Source organism: Pteronotus mesoamericanus, unplaced genomic scaffold (assembly GCF_021234165.1).
Source record: "Pteronotus mesoamericanus isolate MK-2021 breed Mesoamerican mustached bat unplaced genomic scaffold, CSHL_Meso_final contig_121, whole genome shotgun sequence".
NCBI lineage: Eukaryota > Metazoa > Chordata > Mammalia > Chiroptera > Mormoopidae > Pteronotus > Pteronotus mesoamericanus.
In genome coordinates this window covers 1941877-1967689 of record NW_026555046.1, presented here as the reverse complement: position 1 = coordinate 1967689, position 25813 = coordinate 1941877, and the positions used below count along the sequence as shown (strand labels likewise).

General features: G+C 41.1%; 1 protein-coding gene across 1 annotated transcript in view; it reads left to right on the top strand.

Moving 5' to 3' along the window:
- The window catches only part of NPHP1 (nephrocystin 1), a 72476-nt gene extending 47401 nt beyond the window's left edge, over positions 1-25075 (top strand). The window contains exons 13-21 of the mRNA XM_054585865.1: positions 4423-4497; positions 6757-6867; positions 9234-9316; positions 11363-11439; positions 12234-12333; positions 17596-17708; positions 19653-19726; positions 23146-23190; positions 24803-25075. Coding sequence (XP_054441840.1) covers positions 4423-4497; positions 6757-6867; positions 9234-9316; positions 11363-11439; positions 12234-12333; positions 17596-17708; positions 19653-19726; positions 23146-23190; positions 24803-25075 — 951 coding nt within the window. The remainder of the gene's footprint in view (positions 1-4422; positions 4498-6756; positions 6868-9233; positions 9317-11362; positions 11440-12233; positions 12334-17595; positions 17709-19652; positions 19727-23145; positions 23191-24802) is intronic.
- The last annotated feature ends 738 nt before the right edge of the window (positions 25076-25813 follow it).

Sequence of the window (25813 nt, the reverse complement as noted above, 5' to 3'; positions counted from 1 at the left end):
AGGATTCAAGTCATACAGTGTTTGGTCTTTGGTACTACAGAATTGAGTTAGAAGTCAGTAACAGAAACATAACTGGAAAAATTCTTAAATACTTGGAAATGAAACAACAGATTTCTAAATAATCAAAGGGTTAAAAGGAAATTTAAAGGGAAATTAAAAAGTATTTTGAACTGAACAAAACATGAAAATGTAGCATATAACCTGTGGGATGTTGGCTAAAGCTGTGCTTAGAGGGAAATTGATAGCACTGAGAGAAGAATTCCCAAACAAATGGTTGGATTCTCTCCTGTGGAGGCAATGCTTGAGTGAGATCTGAGGGGTGAACAGGCCTTAACAAGGCACAATGAAAGGGAAGCATGCAGCGCAGGTGAAGGTCGTGGTGGGAAAGGACTTGGGAAGCGGGTGGCCACTGTGGCTGAGTGGAGAGAATGAGGGGAAGTACAGATTGGGAAGAAATGGGAGATGGCAGGAAGGAGTACCATGTAGGACATTGTAGGCCATGGTATAAAAGTTTTGTTTTTATGCTAAAACAAGTACTGGGGGAAGCGACATGATTTAGATGTTTGTTTTGGGAAGATGTCTGGTTCCTCTCAAGCTGGATTTGAGGGGCATAAGGAACATGAGTAGACATTTGGGGGCTATGGCATGTGTGGTGGTGAAGGCGCAGCAAGTGTCACGTTCAGGAAGATAAAATGGGCCAGCCTGCCTAAGATTAACCTTGTCTCCACTGGCTGCTAGGCATGTAATGCTGACCGAAGTTCTTGACCTTGCTCTCACTTTCTTCATCTGGTACACACCTAGGGTCAGTGTGTGGGTGATTTACTGAGTCAGCATGAATACATGGAACATGGTAGGTGTGGGAGAGATGATGAGGATGACTCGAGGCAAGTGGAGGTAGAGATGAGAGAGGTAAAACCAACACTATTTGGTGATGGATAGGATATGGAAGGTGAGGGGAAAATAGGGTCTATATGGTGGTGGCATTCAGTCAGGTTGGGAACACAGAAAGCAGATGAGGTTTGGAGGAGTTTATGGGTTCTGCCTCCTTACCCTAAGTGTACTTCTAATTCATGTCACAAGAAAAGTGCCATCCTTTCTTTCATCTGAACCGGGCGTAAATAAATGAACTTGCGTTACAGGGACCCTGCCTCACTTTCATACTCTGCACAGTACCTACCACTGCCATAAATGAGCCAGTAGGTGATGTCAGTGATCAAGAAAAGATGAGCTGCTTTCTTTTCCCTGGGTCTGGTTTGATACGTTTCACTACACATTTCTCTGTTCTTGTCTATGAGAACCTAAAACGAAGATTGGAATTTTATTCTGAATAATAGAAGTTATTTTACATAAAAATAATAGAATTTATGACAAGATAGTGGCATAGGTAGACACATTTTGCCTCCTCGCACAACCTAAGAAGGACAACTAAAAATTTAAAAACAAAAAATAACCAGAACTGCCAGAAAATCGAACTGAGTGGAAGTCCAACAACCAAGGAGTTAAAGAAGAAACATTCATCCAGACCAGCAGGAGGGGTGGAGATGGGCAGCTGGGGTGGAGAAGACACGTGACAAGGCAGCAGCTGAGGGATTGGTCGGTCCCACATTTGCATGTGGGTAAACCAGGAGGAACAGCTGGGGAGTGAGACAGACCCCCCAATCCAGAGATCCAGTGCAGGAAAAGAAAGCCTCAAATACTATGGCTGTAAAAAGTTGTGGGAGATGCGGCAGCAGGAGAAACTCCCAGCCTCACAGGAGAGTTCATTAGAGAGACCCACGGGGTACACAAGAAATGTGTACTCTCCTGTGAGGCTGGGAGTTTCTCCTGCTGCCGCCAGAAATGCATTTCTTGAATATGCTCTTACAGTTGTCCCATTTGTTTTCTCCCCTTTATTCCCCTCCACTCTACACTCCCCCATCCCCCGAATCCCCACCATTAGTTCGTGTCCATGGGTTGTATATATAAGTTCTTTGGCTTCTCCATTTCCTATACAGTTCTTAACCTCCCCCTGCCTATTTTGTACCTACTATTTATGCTTTTTATTCCCTGTACTTTTTCCCCCATTCACCCCCCTCACCCTTCCTTCTGATCTCCACTTCTGTAATTCTGTTCCTATTCTCCCTGTTTGCTTAATTTGTTTTTGTTTTGGGTTGTTTTTCTTTTTAGGTTCAGTTTTTGATAGTTGTGAGTTTGTTGTCATTTTAATGTTCATAGTTTTTGATCTTACTCTTTTTCTTGGATAAATCCCTTTAACTTTCCATATAATAAGGGCTTGGTGATGATGAACTCCTTTAGCTTTACCTTGTCTGGGAAGCACTTTATCTGCCCTTCCATTCTAAATGACAACTTTGCTGGAGAGAATAATCTTGGATGTAGGTCCTTTCCCTTCATGACTTTGAAAACTTCTTTCCAGCCCCTCTTGCCTGCAAGGTTTCTTTAGAGACATCAGCTGATAGTATTATGGGAACTCCTTTGTAGGTAACTGTGTCCTTTTCTCTTGCTACTTTTAAGACTCTCTCCTTATTTATCATCTTGGGTAACTTAATTACAATGTGCCTTGGTGTGTGCTTCCTTGGGTCCAACTTTTTGGGGACTCTCTGAGCTTCCTCGACTTCCTGGAAGTCTATTTCCTTGGCCAGATTATGGAAGTTCTCCTTCATTATTTTTTCCAATAAGTTTTCAATTTCTTGAATTTCTCGCTCTTCCTCTTCTTCTGGCACCCCTATGATTCGCATGTTGGATAGTTTCAAGTTGTCCCAGAGGTTCCTAAGTCTCTCCGCATTTTCTTGAATTCTTATTTCTTCATTCTGTTCTGGTTGAATGTTTATCTCTTCCTTCTGCTCCAAATTGTTGATGCGAGCCCCAGTTTCCTTCCCTTTACTGTTGGTTCCCTATATGTTTTTCTTTATTTCACTTTGCATAGCTTTTGCTTTTTCATCTATTTTGCGACCATACTCAACCAATCCAGTGAGCATCCCGATTACCAGTGTTTTGAACTGTGCATCTGATAGGTTGGCTATCTGTTCACCACTTAGTTCTATTTTTGGAGCTTTGATCTGTTCTTTCATTTGGGCCATATTTCTTTGTCTCAGTGCACCTGGTATGTTGTGGGAGAGATGATGATGATGACTCGAGGCAAGTGGACGTGGTATGTTGGAAGGGGTGGAGCCTTAGGAATCTCCCAGGTCACTGAGTTGTGGTGCTGTGTGTGGGGAAGGGGTCTGAGAGGGAACAGGGCTGCTTGCTTGGCTCGGCCAGCTTTCAGTCACTTCCCCCGCTACCCACAAGCAAATTGGGCCCTTCTGGTGCTGATTCCCGGGTGGGTGGGTTTGTGTACATTCTAGGACCCCGTGGGTCTCTCTAATGAACTCTCCTGTGAGTCTGGGAGTTTCTCCTGCTGCCACATCTCCCACAACTTTTTACAGCCATAGTATTTGAGGCTTTCTTTTCCTGCACTGGATCTCTGGATTGGGGAGTCTGTCTCACTCCCCAGCTGTTCCTCCTGGTTTACCCACATGCAAATGTGGGACCGACCAATCCCTCAGCTGCTGCCTTGTCACGTGTCTTCTCCACCCCAGCTGCCCATCTCCACCCCTCCTGCTGGTCTGGATGAATGTTTCTTCTTTAACTCCTTGGTTGTTGGACTTCCATTCAGTTCGATTTTCTGGCAGTTCTGGTTATTTTTTGTTTTTAATTTATTGTCGCTCTTCTTTTGGTTGTACGAGGAAGCAAAATGTGTCTACCTATGCCTCCATCTTGGCCCGAAGTCCTAAAATATTTTTATTGAAAATGCAGATTGTTACCTGTTCCTTTGAAGATGTCAATGGCCATAACTTTACAGAATTTGAACTCCTCTTTACAGTTTTGTGCCTTTTGTGTTTCACTGTTTTATGTATATTGTGGGATTACTTCTGCAGTAGCATTTTATGAGATAAGTTATAGGAAGAATATAATTTATGGGCCTAGAGATCTTGAGGAAGACAGAAATGTGTATCTGAGTTGTTAGCCTTGTCTGTCTTAGGGGCAAGGTGATGGACTACACATGAAATGCTGTTATGGGTCATGTTTCTTAAAAGGTCATTTGTACCTGAGATTTCCATTTTCTGGTAAACCTAGCTCAGATATTATTTCATGTAATATAATTTATTATGCGTACAAAGATCTGAGTCTGAATTTATTTTATTAGTTCCTACTTTGTTTTATAAACAAGAGTTTTTAACAGTTATTTTTTATTAATCATTGAAAAAGTTATGTATGTACCTGATGTTTAAAGAAATGGCAGAATTGCACAAAGTAAAAGGTGAAAGATCTCCTTTCTTTCTGCTTCACACAGCATAGCCACTGTCACGTGTTTGGGATGTGGAAGTGATGATGTTTCAGAGAGCCTTCTACATGATTTAAAATGGAGAAATCTCATTTCAGGTTCTAAGCAACATTCATACAGTCAGAGCCACGTGGCAACCCAAAAAGCCGAAAACATGGACTTTTTCTCCTCAGGTGAGTCATCTGCTAAGTGAATGGAATGAAACATGAATTTCTTTTCCCTGTTAATTGTATATAATTAATTTCTAAGGTGAGGCTGTCATAGAGTATTTATGAAATGACATACTTATATTTAGCACAGAATATATGCAGTCACTTTGAATTATTAGGTTATTTAATGTTCTTTGAAATTTTGATAAAAATTACTTGAATTTCTGACTCAGCAAAGTTATAATTCCTATGAATCATCTCATTCAGTGGATTTCAGGGTTGAATTCTAAAAAAATGTCCTCTGATGAAAAATGAAAACAAAAAGTTAACATTTAGGCAGTGTTTTTCAAAAATGAAATCTCCTCCTGTGTTAATGAGAGCTGTGCTTTCTTCAGATAAAATCAAGGTTAACACGTAGGGGACTGGGACATCGCACCCAGAGACGGCCCGGACTGGAACAAGAAGGCCTGGAGTGAGGCTGGGTGGATTCAAACCACTGAGTCACTACGTAGGGGCCAGTGAAGACAAAGATGTCTTAATTTTTTTTGTCATTTAAGTTGTGTTTATTGGTGCTTCTTGCAGTAAGAGAGACTTTAACATGGGGAACATCTAAAGAGGGGTTAGGAAGAGCTTGTTGTGGGATTAGACCTTGTGTTAGAATTTTGAGTGTCTAATGTAGCTTTGAATTGGATTCTCTCAGAAACAATCAATTCTATAATTTGATATCTTAATAAATTTATCTGGGATTCAGGAGGAACAAGTGAGCTTAAAACTCTGGTAAGGGAACAGCAGTCATTGATGTTAGCTGGAAGAGTGCTTATTTGATCATTTTTGTGGTTTGTTTTCTCTGTGCTCAGACATGGTTATAAAGTGGTCCTCTGTCTTGCTCCATCCTAGTCACAGAGAAGTATCTTTTGATGCTGGTGTTTTGTGAAATGCTTTACATTTAGTGGAAGAAGCCCTGGCCTCGCTGCGGGTCCAACTCAGCCCCCAGCTGACAGTTGTCAGGGCTCCTTTTCCCTGTCTCTTTCTCTAAATATATGTACATGTATTTACATATTTTTAGTGTACTATCCTGTACACTAAAAATATTGTGGGTCTGATCCCCTGTCAGGGCACATATGTAGGTTGTGGATTTGATCTCCGGCTGGGGCATGTACAGGAGGCAGCTGATCGATGTTTCTCACATTGATGTTTTTCTCTCTCTCCCCATCCCCTCTCTAAAATCAATAAATATATCCTAGGGTGAGGATTAAAAATAAAAAAAAGATTGAAAAGATTGTAAGCCGAAGCAGAGGTTGAGTGAGAGGGCAGCAGAAGTAGAGGAGGCCCGGCCACCGTGCTTGTGTGCTCTGTGTGTCCACATACGCCCGGCAGACAACTCCTGAAACCCCGTTATCCCCTGAGCATCCGACTGCTTATATTTTGGCACAACACTTCACCATCCTGATATGGCATCTCTGTGTATGTTTTTTCAGCTATAAAAGTGAACTTTTTGGAAGGATAAATATTACTTTGTTGAATGAAATTAAGCATCTGTTAGGTGTGGGATATTCTTTCTTGGTATTGCAGGAACTTAAATGGTACTAGAGAAGAAACCTATACACATATAATAACAGTGCCTTTATTTATGGAGCTCTAACCATGTGCATTATCTCATGTAATGCTTAGGGTACCCCATAGGGTAGGTGCTGTTGATAACTGGCTCAATGGCAACATGTAACAGTTACGAGCTTCCAAGCGCTGTGGAAGCACAGAGGAGGGTGAACCTAAATCTAGGTGCAGGAAGGTTTTGTAGAAGAGAAACTAGACCTTGAAGGGTGGGTGGGATTTTATAGGCAAGAAAGAGGGATGTGGTCATTCTGGGAGAGGGAATAGAATGGGCAAAAGGTAATGGAAAGGGAAATTTATAAGGCACTATCAGGAAAGTTGGCTAGTATGTGTATGGAGTTTTAATGTTAGTTCTCTTTACAAAGAACTATGATTAGTATGAAGATCTTATATATGCATATGATGTCACACCTCTGGGGACCTAGGCACAGAACTTGTTTTACTTAAACTCTCTCAGGAGAGGGTAAGTGAAGTTAAAAGTATTTCCCTTTAAAACAAAGTTAAGGTTTTAAATTTCAAATCATTGGTGTAGATGAGTCTAGTCCATCCGCTTTCTGTTTCCTTTAAAAGACCTTTACTGTGGTGCAAAGGCATAAGCCATATACAGGTGAATGGAGCTAAATGAAGCCTCTTTGATTTTTATTGGTAACTTCAGTTTTCTTATTGTTTCAGGTTTCTGGTACCTTGCCATGCTTGCTTGATGGTGATTGTTTTATCCGGTCTAATTCTTCATCTACAGATCTTGGAATATTATTTGAACTTGGAATTTCTTATATTCGCAATGTATGTCAGTGAAAAGATAAAGCTTTCTAATGTATTATATCAGTTTAAAAAAAGTTTTTAAGCCTGTATTTACAAGTAAAGTAATTGGTGTTTTTATGTGTAACAATTTTAATCCTTGAGGAATGGGAATGGCAGTGATTTTAATTTTATAAATGTGCTGCTTATTTAGTAGCATTTAAAATTAAACTATAGAAGATGCTCAGCATCAGTAATCACTGGGGAAATGCAAATCAGAACTATAAAATATCACCTCACACTGTTAGAATGGCTATTATAAAAAAGACAAGAAGTAAGAAGTGTTGGTGAGGATGTGGAGAAAAGGGAACCCTCATGTACTTGTTGGTGGTGGGATTGTAAATTGATGCAGTCACTGTGGAAAATGAAATGTTACAAATTTATGGAGGGTCTTTAAAAATTGAATTACCATACAGTTTTAGTTCTGGGTATTTAAAGAAATCCAAAACGCTCATTTGAAAAGATGTTTGTGTTCCTATGTTTATTGCAGCATTATTTACAATAGGCAAGATATGGAAACACCTTAGGGGTTCATCAGTAGACAACTGGATAAAGAAAATGTGGTACATACAGGGTCCTGCAGAAGTAACGCCTCCTTAAGTGTGGTTGGTAGGGTAATAATATGGGGGTGATAATTTATAGCTTTAATTTGAACATTTCACCTAAAATGTCATATGGTATGCTTGAGTATGATATTGTTATGTTACAGAATTACATGCTTATGATTTTGTAATAAAAGATTTTTGTAATAAAAAAGGGGCATTATTTTTGTCAGACCCTGTATATACAATGGAATGTTATTCAGCCATAAAGAAGAGTTAAATCTTGACATTTGTAACAACATAGACGGTGCTTGAGGGCATTATACTAAGTGAAATAACACAGAGAAAGACAAGTACTATATGATTTCACTTATATGTGGAATCTAAAAATAACAAAAACAACCTCATACATAGAGATAGATTGGTGATTGCCAGAGGTGGTGTGTGTGAAGATAAAAGGAAAAAAAAATACAGTGCATTACTGAGTAACACCAGAAAGGCTTATTACTATCTAGTGATTTGTGACCAAAAGAAATAATACTGTCAAAGAAGCAAAGAAAACAGCCTCAATATTTACTGAAACTGAACATTGGCAACAAGGGCATACCTCAAGTTCTAGAGATTATCTGTCAGATAATACATAACTTATACCTAGATGAAACATGCCACAATGCAGCAGCTATTACCTATAATCCTAAACATGGCTAAGAGCTTAGATGGTGAAAAAAGTAAAGCAAACCAATGTATTCCCATTAGAAAGATTTTCCTGAGTCCCCACTCAGAAATTTTCATCTGTATCTCAGCAGCTAGGTGGGACATATGGCCACCCCCGCTGAAAATAAATCTGGATAGGAAGTATTTTTTAGCTGGGCATATTGCCCCTCTATCCTTGGGAAAAACTAAGAGTCTCATAGTAGTGAAAAAAAGGGGGGAAAATATTGAGCAGGAAAATAAAAAAGAGTGTTTACAATTATAGCTTGAGTGAACTCTAGTGCTTTTAAAAGAATGAAGATATGGAAGGGATGGAACTTTGCAGGAAGTGGTAGATTTTTGGTGGCATTCCGCCACAGCGGTTTCCCTCTATGTTAAAGGGCCACTTATCCTTGTGACTATGTGTTCAAATGAAGGGATCTGGTAGAGAGGTGATTTTTAAAGGGAACTCCAGAAACTTGGGTTAACATCCTATAAACTACTAACCAGTGAGGGTGGGTCTGTAATATTAGTTATACGTCTCTATAGTCTAAAAATACCTTGAAAGGTGTTCTATGTATACTGGCCCTCATGGTAACCTAGAGAGCCCACTGTTTTTACACTGAAAGTGTTATACCGTCCTTTAATTTCTCTAAGGCAAATTCATCTGTATATATTGTATGGGTAGGAGAGGAGACAGTATGTCCCCTATGTGAGCTCCAGTGGCCTCCGACAGTCGGCAGCTGGCAGAGTTCTGAGCAGAAAGGCCGTTGAGTGATTTAACTTGCTTGTTTATCTGTCAGGGAAATAAGACTTCGTGATCTCATGTGATGTCGATGTGATCTGAGCTCATTCTATCACATACATCACTCAAGAGATTCGAGCAACAGCTGCCACATCATCAATCGGGTCTAGGGATTTTCAAGAATAATTTAACTTGGCGGGATTTGTGCATTACCATGTAGTCTGCAGGTACAAAGGGACTCTGCTGTGCTTCATTTTCTTGTGAAGAGCTTTTAGTCTAAAGTGAATACTGATTTTTTCCTTTAAAAGAAACTGGTATGTGCTTATAAAATTGACTGCTTCAGACATTGTTTCATCTGCTTTTTTATTCCCTAGTCAACTGGTGAAAGAGGAGAATTAAGTTGTGGCTGGGTGTTTCTTAAACTTTTTGATGCCAGTGGGATTCCTATTCCAGCAAAGTAAGTTGGCTGTGTATTCCTTCCAAATGGGTAATTTTGTAGAAATTCATTTTTTAGAGTCTAGATGTCTCAGATTTGCAGACTGTATCTATTAGCATTTCACTAACTTGTGGAGACAGGGATTTAATGTTGATTTTAATGTTCCTTTAGGTAGCATGTGAAAACAGCACATCCAGTCTCATCCTAGGGAGAGAGAAGTGGCACGTAGAAAGGGATTATAAAAGATGTTTGCACACACTGTCTCCTGAGAATGTTCCTCCGTAATTTCCCCTGGGGTTGGCAGTTTTCACAGTGCTGGCACAGAGCCCAGTTCCCTCCAAGGAGGGAAAGTGAGGTCCAGGGTCCCCAGGTCCTCTCTGACTCTGCCTTTCTTCTGTGGGTGGTGCAGTGAGATTGGCATGGCAGCCACGGTCGGCAGACTTAAAACTTAGGACCAAAAGGCAAACTGGTTGCGAATATTTGCACTGTATGCCTTACAGAAGACAGATATCCCTAATATAAAAAGAGCCCTCAAAACTTGAGAAGACTATTTAAATTTTCAAAAGGGCATACACACAGAAATCCCAAGTCTAGGATGTAACCAGGAAGTTCACAGAGATACAGAGGGGCAGTCAGGAGGCGGAGGATTGGAGATCCCAGCTTGGCATTAAATTCAGGGCGCTAATCCCGCTGTGCCTGTGTAACTAAGTCTCCAAGCCGCAGTTTCCTCCAATATTAGAATGGCGGATTGTCATAGTTTCTAACCCCAGAGGTCTAATTCAAGTAATGGTCTCTCCCGTCTACCTCTACTGAAGCCACAGGGTGGCTGGGACACCATTACCACAGGACAGAGGTGGAAGTCCTGACTCCACTAGTCTTCTGATGTCACCCGCAGAAAAGGGTGGGGCACTTTATTCCCCCGTTTCCTGCCCCCGTCCCCGAAGATGTAGAAGCCCAAGCTAATTATGATTTGGGGACTGGGTTTTAGGGTTTTAGTTGTACTTAGTTGGAGGGAAAGGTATGTCTACTCAATCTTTTCTAAAGTGAAGTCACAGCTATTTTCTTAAATGAGGTAGAAGCCTGTGTGTTGATACAGAAACATTTCCAGTGTATATTATCATATGAAAAAAATGAATAGCAGAATAGTATGTACACTGTGACTCCATATGGTTCATAAAAAACTGCACATATGTGGGTGGGTTTATATGAACGGGCCCCAGAGGCTGCCCCCAAGGAGCAAGGAGTGGGGAGCTGGAGCAGTGGGATTAAAGAGGCCTTTTACCTTCTGCTTTCTGCGCTTTGGCCGCTTTGGCCGTTTGCAGCTTGAAAAGACAGCGTGTTCAGTTTGAGATTTACTGCTGTATGTGTTTGTATTTGCATAAGAAAAAGATAGGGCTGGGAGCTACCAAACTAAAGGCGGTGGGGGAGAGGTAGCTTTCATTTTTTTACTTCTTATTCCTACGCCATTAAAACTTTTTACAACAATCTACATGTAACTTTTTTAAAAAAAGATTTTATTTGTTCACTTTTAGAGAGAGGGGAAGGGAAGGAGAGGGAGAAACATCAATGTGCAAGAGAAACATCAAACAGTTGCCTCTCTCAGGCCCCAAGCTGGGGACCTGTCCCAGAACCCAGGCATGTGTCCTGACTGGGAATCAAACTGATGGCCTTTTGGTTTTCAGGCCAGCACTCAATCCACTGAGCCACACCAGCCAGGGCTACATGTTACTTTTATATTTTAAAAATAATATAAAGCCATCATGGTTTTAATTCAAATGATGATTTAAAACATTTAAAAAATCATTTCAAATAAATCATTGGAAGCAAAATACTATAATGACATCAGTAATCTTCCTCATGTTAATGTGGAAAAATGTATTTCTATTGTTAATAGTTAAAGAAAGAGGCTTTATTTACTGAGGTGATGCCCCACTGAAGGATCAATTTTCATTCCCAATTATCAGTGAAATATAAATAAAATATCTATGAGTGTATCTGTACCAAAAAAATAATTGACTTGCGACTCCAGTGTTTCAAAATGTCAGTCACAGCCACCCTTCTTTTTAGGACTTACGAGCTCTTCCTGAGAGGTGGCACCCCTGCTGAAAAAGGTGTTGAAGTGGACCCATCAGTATCCAGAAGAGGTACAGCTCTTACCGGTCACTTCCTTCCTTTCCTTTGAGATCAAGCAAACACAAGCGGCATCAGAGAAGGAAGCTATATTCTAATATGTAAATAGTTAATTCACATTTAAAAAAGGCCATTCAATATTAAAATCTTAGTTATTTGATCTATGTGCCTATTTTCTTAGTAGCACACGTGAGACTCGACTGTAGGGAATGAGGCAGTGTGAGGACCTGCATTCGCTCCTTCTCATTGAACGCGCAGCTGCATTAATAAAGAGGTTAACTCAGAGATCGTCTATCTCTGTTCAAATGGTGTAGACATTTGAAGTTGTGCTGTATGTGCCAAGTTTCCCTCCAGAAATAGCGAGCACCTTCATGTAATGTGTTCGCTGACCAGGCACGGTCCCAGACAGCAGGCGTGGAGAGTCAGGCAGATGTGGTCCTTGCCTTGTGCAGCCAGAGCCCGACAGTGTTGAAACTCCCTGTTCACTCCTTAGACCTCCCTGCCTTGTTTCACAGCTCAGGACGCTGCTGCTGCCCTGGCCGTGCCAGTCTCCCCTTCTTGGGACAGGAAGGAGTGGGGGGCCTGGGAGGCAGAAGGTTCATCCTAAAGTCAGACATGCTTCTTAAACTTCCCTTTTTTCCTAATCCAGCAACAACAATACAGGTGTCTGGGGCAGGCCCTGGTGCTGAAATACTTTATTGTATTATAAGAAAATACTTAGTGGGTTTTTTTTTGTTAATTTAAAATACTGTTTTGTTATACTCACTGTCCTTAGCACTTAAAAGTTTTGACATTAATTTTTTTTAAGCACATGGGAGTGTTTTCCACCAGATGATGACAATGAGGAGGCAGCCACAGCTTCTAGTAAAACTGAGGTCTTTGAACAGAAGATCAAGAGGCATACTGAGGTTGGTACGGCTCCTACCTGTCTGGGGGGCCCCGTGTGTGGCCACCTCTGCTTTCAGCTTCTCCTGCTTGGGGATCTGTTGTCAGTTATTTTTTCCTCATTAACTCATCTACCAAAGACCAGTAGGAAAAGGGAAATGGAATAGTAATAAAGTTTAGATTAACTTTTTTTTAAAAAAGATTTTATTTATTTATTTTTAGAGAGAGGGGAAGGGAGGGCAAATGAGAGTGAAGAAAGATCAGTTGTCAGTCACACACCCCCAACTGGGGACCTGGCCCACAACCTAGGCATGTGCCCTGACTGGGAATTGAACTGCAACCTTTTGGTTTGAATTACAACACCCAACACACTCAGCCACATCAGTCAGGGCAGATTAGCTTACTCTTCCACTTACTAGTTAGCACAAAGGATAGATTTGGTCAGAAACAGTGTAGAAAACTTCTGACTAAGTGGGTTTAATAATCCATGAGCTTATCTTCAGAGAACTTTTTAAAAAAGATTTTATGTATCTATTTTTAGAGACAGGATAAGGGAGGGAAAAAGAGAGGGAAAGAAATATGGATGTTAGAGAAAAAAAAAAATCTAAGGTTGCCTCTCATACACACCCCACCTAGGGACTGAACCTGTAACCTAGGCATGTACCCTGACCAGGAATCGAACCAGCCTCCTTTTGCTTTGTGGGACGATGCCCAACTGAGCCACACTGGTCAGGGTGAGAACTTTTTTAATGCTTTGTTTGCTGAGGTATAATTTAGTTTATTCCTTTTAGCTTACATTTCTCCTTTGTGTTTTAACAAATGTATACAGTCGTGTAACTCTCACCACAGGCAAGATAGAGAATGTGTCCATTACTCTAAGCAGTTACCTCTGCCACTTTGTCTTGGTTATGATCACCTCAGCCCCTGCCCCCCGTCCTGGCCAGTCACTCCTGTTTTCTTTCCCAACAGTTTTGCCTTTTCCAGAATATCTTATAAATTGAATCATACAATATATAGCTTTGTGAGTCTGGCTTTCGCTCAGTGTAACGCTTTTCAGATTCACCCATGCCGGTGCATGCGTTAGTAGTTAATTCTTTTTTGTTTAAACAGTACAGGCACACCTGGGGGACACTGTGGACTAGGATCCAGACCATCTCAATAAAGCACATATTGCAATAAAGCAAGTCACATGATTTTTTTGGTTCCCCAGTATATATAAAAGTTATGTTCCCACTATACTGTAGTCTGTTAAGTGTTCAATAACATATGTCTAAAAAACAATGTACATATCTTAATTTAAAAATGCTAAAACCATTATGTGAGTCTGTTGGGAAAATGGCCAATAGATTCACCCAGTGCAGGGTTATCGTAAACCTTCAATTGGTAAAAAATGTGGTAAAATGAAGGTGTGCCTGTATTCTGTTGGCTGGATGTACCATAGTGTGTTTATCCATTCACTAGTTGGTGGACGTGTGTGTTGCTTCTAATTTTGGGCAGTTATGGATAAAGCTGCTCTAAACTTTTGCGTATGAGTTTTTTGTATGTGGACACATGTTTTCATTTCTCATGGGTATACACACGTGGGAGTGGCGTTGCTGGGGCATCTAGTGTTAATTTATTTTATGAGGAGCTGCCAAATTGTTTTCCAAAATAACAACACCATTTTACACTCTCACCAGCAAAAATCCCCTAGAATTTATGTATAAAAAATTGTGTATTTATTCTTCCAAGTTTAAATTTCAATCACTTTCAAGGTACTAGCCATGTGATGCAATACACCTACTGAGACTTTTATTCTTTTCATTCTTTAATCTAAATTATATTTTACTGATTATGCTATTACCGTTGTCCTTATTTTCCCCCTTTTGCACCCCTCCACCCATCACCCCCACTCCCTCAGACAATCCCCCCACAATTGTTCATGTCCATGGGTCATGTGTTTAAGTTCTTTGGCTACTCCATTTCCTATAATGTACTTTACACCCCCATGGCTATTCTGTAACTACGTATTTGTGCTTCTTGGTCCCTTTTTCTTCATCCTTTTCCCTATATCCCCCTTCCATGTTGTAACCATCAAAATGCTCTCTGTATCCATGATTCTGTCTTTGTTCTTGTTCGTTTAGTTTGTTTTTAGATTCATTTGTTGATAGGTATGTATTTATTATCATTTTATCGTTCATAGTTTTGATCTTTTTCTTAAGTCCCTTTAACATTTCATGTAATAATGGTCTGGTGATGATGAACTCCTTTAGCTTTTTCTTGCCCTGGGAAGCTCTTTATCATTCTAAATGATAGCTTTGCTGGGTAGAGCAATCTTGGCTATAGGTCCCTGCTTTTCATGACTTTGAATATTTCAATCCCTTCTAGCCGGCAAAGTTTCTTTTGAGAAATCAGCCGACAGTCTTATGGGAACTCCCCTGTAGGTAACTAACTTCTTTTCTCTTGCTGTGTTTAAGATCCTCTCCTTATTTTTAACCTTTGGCATTTTAATTATGGTGTGTCTTGAAGTGGGCCTCTTTGTATCCATCCTGTTTGGTACTTTCTGTGCTTTCTGGACTTGTATGTCTATTTACTTCACCAAATTAAGGAAGTTTTCTTTCATTACGTTTTCAGACATTTCCAATTTCTTTCTTTTTTCCTTCTGGCACCCCTATGAAAGGCATGTTGGATTGCTTAAAGTTGTCCCACGGGTTGCTTACAGTATCCTTGTTTTTTTGGAATCTCTTTTCTTCTTGTTCTGATTGGTTGTTTTTGCTTCCTTTTGTTCCAAATCATTGATTTGCTTCTCGGCTTCATCCGCTCTATGTTGTTTCCCTGTAAATTGTTCTTTATTTCAATTAATGTATCCTTTATTTCTGACTGGATCTTTTTTATGCTGCTCAGGTCCTCACTAAGTTCTTTCAGCAACCTTATAACCAGTGTTTTGAACTCTGCATCTGAGAGATTGCTTATCTCCATTTTGTTTAGCTCCTTTTCTGGAGTTTTGATCTGTTCTTTCATTTGGGCCATGTTTCTTTGTCTCCTCATTTTGACAGCCTCCTAGTGTTTGTTTCTGTGTATTAGGTAGAGCTACTTTGACTCCATGTCTTGGTAGTGTGAATTTGTCATAAAGATCACCAATTTGTGAATTTGGTGATCTTTTCAAAGAACCAACTTTGGGTTTCATTGATTTTGTTTCTCTAGTCTCTACTTATCTTTTCTCTGATCTTTATTATTTTATTCCTTCATCTTGCTGGGGGTTTTCTTCGTTTTTCTTACTAGTTACTTAAATTGTAAAGTTAGGTTGTTGATTTGAGATCTTATTTTTTAATGTAAGTGTTTGTAGCTATACACTTCCCCCTTAACACTGCTTTCACTTTGTCCCATAAGTTTTGGTATGTTGTGTTTTCTTTTTCATTAATCTCTAAGTATTTTCTAATTTCCCTTGTGATTCCTTTTTTGATCCTTGGTTATTTGAGTGTGTTGTTTAATCTCCACATGTGTGAATTTCCCAGTGTTCCTTCTGCTTTTGATGTTTACTTCTATTCCATTGTAATCATAAATGATACTTTATATGATTTCAGTTTTGATTTTTTTCATCTTCATCTGAGGACATGTTTATTGATTTTAGAGAGGGGGCGGGGGGGAGAGAGAGAGAGACATGGATGTGAGAGAGAAACATGGATTGGTTGCCTCTCATATGCACTCCAACTGGGGACCAAATCCACAACCTAGACATGTGCCCTAACCAGAAATCAGACCTACGACCTTTCTGTTTACAGGATGACATTCCAACTGAGCCACACTGACAAGACCTATGATTTCAGTTTTTAAGTCATTAAGACTTCCTTGTAGTCTATCCCATAGAATGTTCCATGTACATGTGAGAAAATGTGTATTCTGCTGTTGTTGGGCAGAGTGTTCTCTGTGTGTCTGTTAGTTACAATCGGTCTATAGGGTTGTTCAAGTCCACCATATTCTTACTAATCTTCTGCCTGGTTGTTCTGTCCTTTATTGAAAGTGGGATATTGAAGTCTCCTACTATTATTATAGATCTGTCTATTTCTGTCTTCGATTTGTCAGTGCTTGCTTTATATATTTAGGAGTTCTAATGTTTGGTATATATATATTTATATTTGTTATATCTTCTTGGTTAATTGACCCTGTTTTTCACTACATCATATTCTTTGTCTCTTGTAACAGTTTTTTTGGCTTAAGGACTATTTTGTCTGATATTATTATTAGCCATCCCTGTTCACTTTTGTTTACTATTTGCATAGAATATCTTTGTCCATCCTTTCATTTTCAACCTATGAGTGTCCTTAGTTCTAGAGTGAGTCTCTTGTAGGCAGTATATAGTTGGATCCTATTACCCATTCTTCCAATCTATATCTTTTGATTGGGGAGTTTAATCCATTTACATTTAAAGCAGTTATTGATAAGGACGGACTTTTTATTGCCATTATTGTTAGTGATTGTATGTCTCATAGATGCTTTTGTTCCTCATTTCCTTCCTACTTCCTTCCTTTGTGCTTAATTGATTTTTTTTTTAGTGACACATTTATTCCCTTTTCATTTTCTTTTGTGTATATTCTATAGACTTATTTTGTCGTTACTATGGGGATTGCATATAACATTAAAGTTAAACTAATCTATTTTAAACTGATAATAACTTCAGTATTGAAGGTTATTTTTTCTTTTTGAGCCCTTAATGTGTACTAGGCATTGCATTAAACATTGCACGTTTACTTCATTTTAATCCTTTTATTAACCTTCTGAAATGCAGGTATTACTATCTGCATTCTACAGATGAGACCAAACACAAGGAGAATAATTAATTTATCCAAAGTTCCATAGCTAGGAAGTACCAAAGTCAGAATTCAGTCCAGATCTGCCACGCCCTCACATGTTCTGCCGAGCACTGTGAGCAGTCTGAACTCACGTTTCCTCTGCATTTATCACACCAGGTGGGGTGGCCACATGGTTTTGTTAAAACTTGTAGCTGACTTGTGTCTTTATTTCTAAAACATGTAATTCATGACTTTTTAAAATTTGATATTTAACATGGTGATAGCTAAATGGAAGCATAGGAATGACAACACAGAGTGGAGACTTGAAAGTGTACGCATAAAAATGTAAGTTATCTGAAGTTTAATGTGGCTGACTTGGAATGGGAATTTTCCTTATAATTATTGTTTGTTGTTCCAATTATGAAATAAAAAGTAATAAATAGACATTTTAAGAAGATTGTAGGTTGGAGTGTAGGAGATTGTTTAGTGAATACATTTTTTTTTCTTCTTTAATAGTCTACTGCCAGAAACATTAATTGGAAGCATGTGCTATATTCATTTGTTGATATTTTATCGTCAAATTCTTGGAGATGTGCTCCTGAAAGACAGGATGAGCATGCAATGTGCTGGTAAGGGGTCTTTGCAATTTCCTTTTGTACAATAACGCATCATGCTTTGAGTAAATGTAATCTTTATATTCTGCTTCCAAAAGTGACATTTGAAATAAAAAATTTTAAAATAGCATCAAAGTCAATAAATTACTGAAGTTGCAAAGCATTGTGCTTAGCGTATATCCTGTGTGAGCTCAGTACCTATTTAATTCTTTACAATATATATATTTTCTTATTCTTAGTTCTGGAGATTTGAGATCCTAAAACTCAGATATAATCATATTTTCCATTACTGTCTCTGATATTCTGTTTCTACCATGTGTTTTGTATTCATATCATCTTTCTGGGAAGAGACTGAAATCACCCAAAATAACTGGTTCTTGATGCACAAACTTTAAATATCAATAGATTAGTTAAAATTGGCAATTCCAGGTGAGAGGTATTCAGTTCTGTGCACTATTTTTATTTTTGCAATTTTATTTAAGCTTGAAATTTTTCCCAAGAAAAATGTTGAAAAATAAGTTTAAAAAATGAATTGTCACACATGATTGAACTTGCAAAGAGGAATGCACGTGTTACAAGGATTGCCTCAAAAATTTACTGGGCAGTCTTTGAGTTCAATAAATCTGTAAGCAGATGTGTATTGAGCCTCCTGTACGCCAGGCATAGAGAGACAAGCATGGTCACTCCTACCCTAGCGGAGCGACGTACCTTAATCACAAAAGTACATGAGTAATCCCTTTCATCTTTTAAAATAAGTGTTCTGGGAGAAAATGAACAATGAGAGCATATAGCAGGAAGAATAAATTAATATGTAGGGTGAGGGAAGCCTTCTCTGGGCAAGTAATATTAAGATAAGACATGAGAGAGAAGTTAAGAATTATGGAGGAAATGGTGAGGTGGGGTGGGATGTATGATCATTTCTGGATAGAGAGACCAGCGTGTCTGAAGACTCAAGGCAAGAAAACGTGAGTATGCTGGAGGGATTGGAATTAAAAGCAGGCCAGCGGGGCTAGAGAGACGGAGTGAGTGGGAGAGCCCTGTGGTGCCTTAGGACTCTGGACAGGTAGAGTTCATGGTTAGACAGGGGTCTTCTGCCAGGGACTTACCACCTAGATAGGTAAATAGAAATGGAACTCAGAGTCAGAGAAACACAGATATTTCTCAAGGAGCAATTATAACTCTAAGAGAGGACAGGTAAGGTAAGCCTTTTAATCATTACTGGCCTTCAAATTTATTTCAATGACTCTAGAAACAATTCATGAATGACACGACTTCTTAAAGAGGATGAAGCTTATTTGTTGTCCTGTAGGTAAGGAGAAGGTCACTCAGATTATTGACTTCATTTGAACCTGACAATCAGAGTAAACCTAGAAAAATCTGAAGAATAGATTTTTTTCCTGCTAAAGACACAGGATCATTTCCAAAGCGTTCTTCCTGGTGGATATCCTCACGCAGGTCTTTCAGATGCTATTACTTATGATGGAATATCACTCTCCTGCCCAGTATTTAGGCAGGTGGCCAAATCCCCCACTCCTGGTTCCTTCCAATTTCATTCAGCACCATCCCTTGACCCCCACACATCAGGGTTCTTCCCTAAGAGCTGGTGGACTGGAGCCAGGCCCTGGCAGCCTCCTTTCTGCTGCTGCTTCCTGACTCCGACCACACCACTGGGAAAAAAAAATATCGAAGAACACAATTTTCTATTCTTATTCTGTTTAGTTTACTCCCACCATAGAAGCTCTGTCTACATGGCACAAGACTCATCCCAGAACCTTCTGGGGTATGGGTGTAAGGGAGGGTGGAGGTTGAGGGGACAACTTTGAGTTCCTAGAGGTTAAAGTGTTATCAGCAAATCTTGTGACACAGTGATTCTAATCTGAATGAAGATTTTTCTGTATATTGCAGTAAAACATATTGGATAAAGTTTATATAAAATCCTTTCTGGTCTTTGTATTTCAGATTTAATCAGTAATCCTGTACTGGCCACTTTCCCCAAGCTCCTGGAGCAGCCTGACGTGATGGATGCACTCCGGGTGGGTGGCGTCACGATGGGAGCCTGGTGGGCTCTGGAAGCAGTTAGACACACTGCGGTGGCACATTGTGACACCTGCTCTAGGGTTTTTCCCCATTTGGATGACATCTGATCTGTGCCCATTTTCTAGCTCACTTGGGCTCATCCTTCCTTTCTTAGCCTTAGTGTTACTTTCCCAGGCTGCCCAGGACTCAGTAAACAGGTGGAATGCGTGCTGAGTACACGGTTGCGCTCTCTTACATCTTGGCTGCCCCTTGACTTAAGATGGCCACTAATTGTGGCCCAAGGGCAAAAATCCAAAAGTTTGTTACATAAAGGAACTGAGTTCTCAGGGGAGAGGCAGGGCATACGTATCATTCTATAAAATTAGAATTTTATTTAATTCTACATATACTGTCTGCTGCAGGAAATAGCAGCTGGTTGAGCCAGATGAGATCTCTAATTTTTAGCCATTTTTGACTTTCAAAATGTCAGTTTTATAAAATTCAGCTTGCTACATCAAAGTCAACGACTATTAGAAAACCTCTATGCCTGCAAGGCAGATACTCTACCATGTTAGGTGCCGCAGGAGAAGTATAACCCAGGTGCTTGGAGACTTGAAGAAGGCAGCAAATGAGGACCAGGAATTGTTCCATTAAAGAGGTCCTGGCTGCTACACTGCTGGGGCCAAGCTGGATTTTGACAGGCTGAGGTGGGAGTGGAAGACATTATAGGTGGAGGAATCAGCGTAAACAAACATTTTGAGGTTGGAAGGACTACAGAGTGTTCTTGAGCAGAGCAGTGATCCCATGTGGCATGCTGAGTGTTGCCGGTAGATGGGCATGGCCCGTGTGAGTCTCATGTCCTGGTGAGCAGTGCAGCAGGGGGTGGGTGGCCATGAAGGTTTTGTCAGGAAAATTCCCGACAGCAAAGACAGGCAGAAGAGCGCACTTGCAGAAGAAAAGTGAGCTGTGTTGGGAGGTGACTCCTGTTGATAGGGAAGGAGGTCATATGAGGCTGACAGAGAAATAGAAGATTTTTATGAGTCTTTGAAACTGATTTCATGTGCTGGTTTGGCTGGTGTGGGGGTGCCAACAGTAACAACAAAGTTTACAACAAAAACACTTAAAATGTTCATGGCATATAATTACCCAAAATTTCAGACAAATTCATTTGGCACTGTAGCTAGATAATGCAGAATTTCTCTTTCTTCCCTTATAAAGTCATTAGTGTCATAATGTGTATTTATTATACAGAACATACATACATTGAGTCATTTGATAAAGACATTAGGAGAGCCTACTGTGGCTGAGGCACTGTGTGGGCACTGGGAGGTTTCTCTAGGCGCGTAACAGTCACAGACTCAGGGCGTTGGCACTAGGCTCCTCCTTAGGAACCTAAGGGCTGATTTAGTCTCAATTCTGCACATCCTGACGAGCAGCCGTGACCTGGCTGGCCGTGCAGCACAGCAGTGGCCCGACCGGGCTCTCACCGCAGGTCAGCTCTGGGTGCGTCCAGATATGCCATAGGCTCTTCAGGTTGTTCACATATACTGTTATGTGGAGAACAATAAGGTCCATTTGTTGTATAATAAGTCTATTTAAGTATATACATTTATATTTATATAGCTGCCTGTGGACAGGTCAGGGAGAATAGACTTTAGAAAGGTAACAGTGACTACCTCTGTATTTTCTTAATTTTTCCACAACAAAATAATAAATGATAAAATAAGAGCAATTTGTTCCTACAGTCCGTCTTGTGCCTTCTCTTGGTGGCGCCCTGTATGACTTAGGAGAAGCTAGGATGTGTGCGGTTGCTAGCTCAGGTTTTGCTCCCCCCCACGGTGTCTTCCAGCACAGATCTGCGGAAGGCCCTGCTCCACGGTCACCCAAGGGTGCAGGCTAATAGCATCATCTGAACGAATTGTTCCCTGTGTTCCCAACTGCCCCTCAGGAAGAGAGAACGGGGACTTGTCCTTCGGCTTCCCTCTGCCTGTGCCCCATGGTGGCATGGGCAGCTCTGCTGACATCTTATGGACCAGGACCAGTCACACGTCCCCACTGAACTTGAAGGGAGCTGGGAGGTGGTCTCCTCCTGTTTGCTCCAGGGGAGGGAGGAGTGATCTTGGTGCATAGTAACGATCTCCCCTCTCCCATGCTTTCTCTGTTCCAAACTGAGTCACAGTAGATGAAACACCCGACTGCTTGCTGGTAACTCAGTGAAGTGAGCTGGGACCTTGACTCTTCCCTAAAGAACAATGGGAAAATGTTACCAGCCAGTAATGTCTAAAGTTGCTGAGTACTATCTGTGTAAGGCCAGATTCCTTGCAAAGTTCATGCTATGCCATATGTGATCTTCCTACTGTTAACTCAGCAAAGTTCAGTTCATTGTTGGCGCTTGGATGATGATGGCACCTGGCTTGCTGAGTGAAGCATTCTGGGCTCTAAGGTCCTCTTCATACTCTCCAGGACCCCGGGAGCAGCGTCAGCAGGTTTAGGAGAATACCCCTTTAGGTGGCTCTTCCAGGGAGTCACAGAACTTTCTGGGGAGGACCTTGTGAGGGGCATGTCTGTAGTCTCCTGTGGACCTTTGTTTTGTGACTTTGTGTCTCTCCCACCTCCCAGCTCCCTTCAAGTTCAGTGGGGATGTGTGACTGGTCCTGGTCAATAAAATGTCAGCAGAGCTGCCCATGCCACCATGGGGCACAGGCAGAGGGAAGCCCAAGGACAAATCCCCATTCTCTCTCCCTTGTCTTAGTGTCATGCATCATGTTCAGGCAGGGCCTCCCTACTGAGGAAGGGCAGATGCATCCGTGGAACCCATGCAATCAGGTGCCAGCTGGAGGACACATGCCAAGAGGCACAACGTGAGCCTGGGATCCAGCAGCTTGGAGCCAGACACCGCCTCGCTTACAGTGGAGCTGGCACTGGGAAGCTTCGATCCAGACTTCTGTGGGACTGATGGAACTCCAGGATTTCTTTAAAAATACATGGGGGAAGCCTAGTGGACAGATTGGAAATACTTGCTTGCAAAGCTGTGCTGCATTTATGTCACCTGACCGTTGTGACCCTCCTGGCAGACAGAACTGTAGACAGGCAGGATATTTGTCTTTACTGTCTCACCTTAAAAGCTTGCTAGTGTTTGATTGCTCAGCTGCTGCATTTGTGCAGTTTGAATGTATGTGTTAGTGTTTCATTGATCCTGCTCTTAAATTAGTTTTAACTTGTAAGAAGCATGGGTTTCTGAGGCATGTCTCCCTGACTGGCCAATTTGGTTTCTCGTTGTTAGCATTAGGTGCCCACAGATTCAATTCTTACATGTGTCTATACTCTACAGTGTTTTAAGCCCCCTCCATAGGTTCAGTTACAGTAAAGTTGCAGGTGTGTGGCAAAGATTTTTGTGAATGCTCAGATTAATACGACCTTTCTATTTCTTTTTCAGAGTTCATGGGCTGAGAAAGAAAGTACATTAAAAAGATCAGAAAAGGTACTGTGCTTTTCAATGCAAACGTCGTATTTGCAGTGTCAGTGTGTGCTTGCGCATTCTAATAATGGCTCTTTTTAAAAAAATTTTAGTGAAAGTTGCTGTAGTCATAATCCTCTTAATCCACTAAATGTCATTATGCTTGTAAAAACACATTTCAGGAAGGGTCTGGGTTATGAAAAGACACTTGATCAGGTGACCTTTCAGATCACTGAGTTTCATTTAGCTGAGGGGAAGTTTCTAAACCAGGCTCCTGGTTGATTATCACATTTCTCTTGTTAGGAAAAAAAATTCTTCTGGCTCTCAAAGTCTGTATCAAGCAAGGAAATGGAAAAAGATAATTGGCCTCTGAGAGGAGGGGGTAATAAAAGGACTAAATGATAATGGGAAAAAAATACAATAAAGATTACATTTTTAAAAAAGAAAAGAAAATTGGCCTCAGGTGTGGCATCCATTGCACAAACGCATGGCCCGTGCTCCCCTTCCACAGAAGCATGGCCATTACCACCCGGCAGCGCCTGCACTGGTCAGTGAGCAGTGGCTCGTCTGCTCCAACCTAGGATTCAACAAACGTTTTCTGTAAAGGGCCACACAGTAAACATTTTTGGCTTTGCGGGCCCTATGGTCTCTGTCACAGCGGCTCAACATTGCCATTGTAACGCAAAAGCAGCTACAAACGGCATGTAAACATCTGAGCGTGGCTGTTTCTATAAAACTGTGTTCAAAAAAAAGGCAGTGGGCCACCTTGGCCCCGTGGCCCGTGGTGTTTGGACTTCTGAAGTGTTACTTGTCTACAAACTGAAAAGCCTGAAAGGGGGACGGGGAAGTATACATATTGTACCCTTATTTGAGCTTCCCTCTGACCAGTACTTCTATATTGACCTTTGCCAGAAGTGGAAGATTTAAGGCCATCCTGGTACAGCTGTGAATAAGTTGCGGGGCCTGAGCCTGTGGATGTTGCCCTCTACACGCCGGGTGTGCGGGAGGGGCAGCATCTGTGTGCAGACTCTGCTGTGTTTGGAGCCTCCACCCCCGGACTGCGTGCTCTGTGATTCCCTCTCAGCCTTTGGGTGCCAGGGGCTGAGCGACAGTGTCTACACTGCAGTACTCTTGCTCTCTGGGGAGAGTCTGGCAGCAAATGCTACCCCTGGGGTCTCCTTTCTCTGAATTTCACGCAGAACACCTGCTGCCCTTCCCTCATAAAAATGTGACAATTCTCTCATGTGCTATAACCGAATTACGGGGTTACAGCTGACTTCACATTGTTGCATTTACTTGGTCCCACGCCCCTGTCACCAGGATTAGATTTCAGCACCCTATTCTCCTTGATGGAATTTGTGAGACATCCTCAGTGGGGCTTAGGAGAGCCCTGGCCTCAAGGGTCCCCTGTAGACCCTCAAGGAGAGCTGCTCCTCTCTGCTCCGCCGTGACTCGTGTCTCGTTTCCCCTGAGAGGGGCTGCTTCCTGACCGAGTCCCTGGTGTGGAGCCGTGACCTGCCAGGCACTGTGTCACCTCCACACCACCCCTAATGGCTTTGAGTTAACAGAGTTCGAATTTAACACCTAACAAATAATGACACAGATCCATTCACAGCTATTTGTGGTGTTTTCCCAGAGAGACAGAGAATTCCTGAAGGCTGTGTTTCTCCTGGTTTACCACGACTGCGCAGTCCCCCTTCTCCACTCGACACTCCTGCCCCCATTCAGGTGGGCAGAAGAAGAGACCGAGGCTGCACGGTGGAAGGTCATCACAGACTTCCTGAAGCAAAACCAAGAAAACCAGGGCGCCCTCCAAGCTCTGCTGTCACCCGAGGGAGTCCATGAACCTTTTGACATTTCAGATCAAACCTATGACTTCCTGGATGAAGTGAGAAAGACAGCAGCCTGACAGTGACGGCCATGACCCTCAGCTGCCCTGAATAAAGTGACAGAGCCAGAAGGACCTGCCACATTTCACTTAGGCTTCCTCTTTGTGCAGAGCACACCCTGTAAGAAATGTCTATCCAATAAAATAAGTTTTCATAAGAAGTACTGTTATACCTAAATTTAAAGAGTTTTTAAACATTAACTTGACTGTACCTATAAATTTGTATAAAAACAAGGTTTATCAAAACTGAATTTATGGTTATCAAGAATATGAAAGTATAATCCATAGAGCAGGAAAAGATATTTATAAATCATGTATCTTATAAGTCTAGTATCCAGAATATATAAATGTATGATTATTGCTAATAGAATTTATGTTGTGAAATGAAGGGGAAATCAGTATAACCTACTTGAGAAAGCTGTGTTGTTCATCAATGAAGTCTAATATTTGTGATTTATCCTAATTAGATATAAAAGAAGAGTATCTAGTTTTGCCTTTTTGTATCCATATAATAGTAGCTCTTAAAAAAAAAGTTCAGGTATTGGGAAATGAGTTAATCCACATTCATGTCAAAAGAATACATGTTTTGCAGCCCTGGCTGATGTGGCTCAGTGAATTGAGTGCCGCCCTGAAAACTGAAAGGTCGCCGGTTCGATTCCCAGTCAGGGCACATGCCTGGGTTGTGGAGCAGGACCCCATGCAGCGTGTGACAGGCAACTGATTGATGTATCTCTTGCACATCAATGTTTCTCTCCCTCT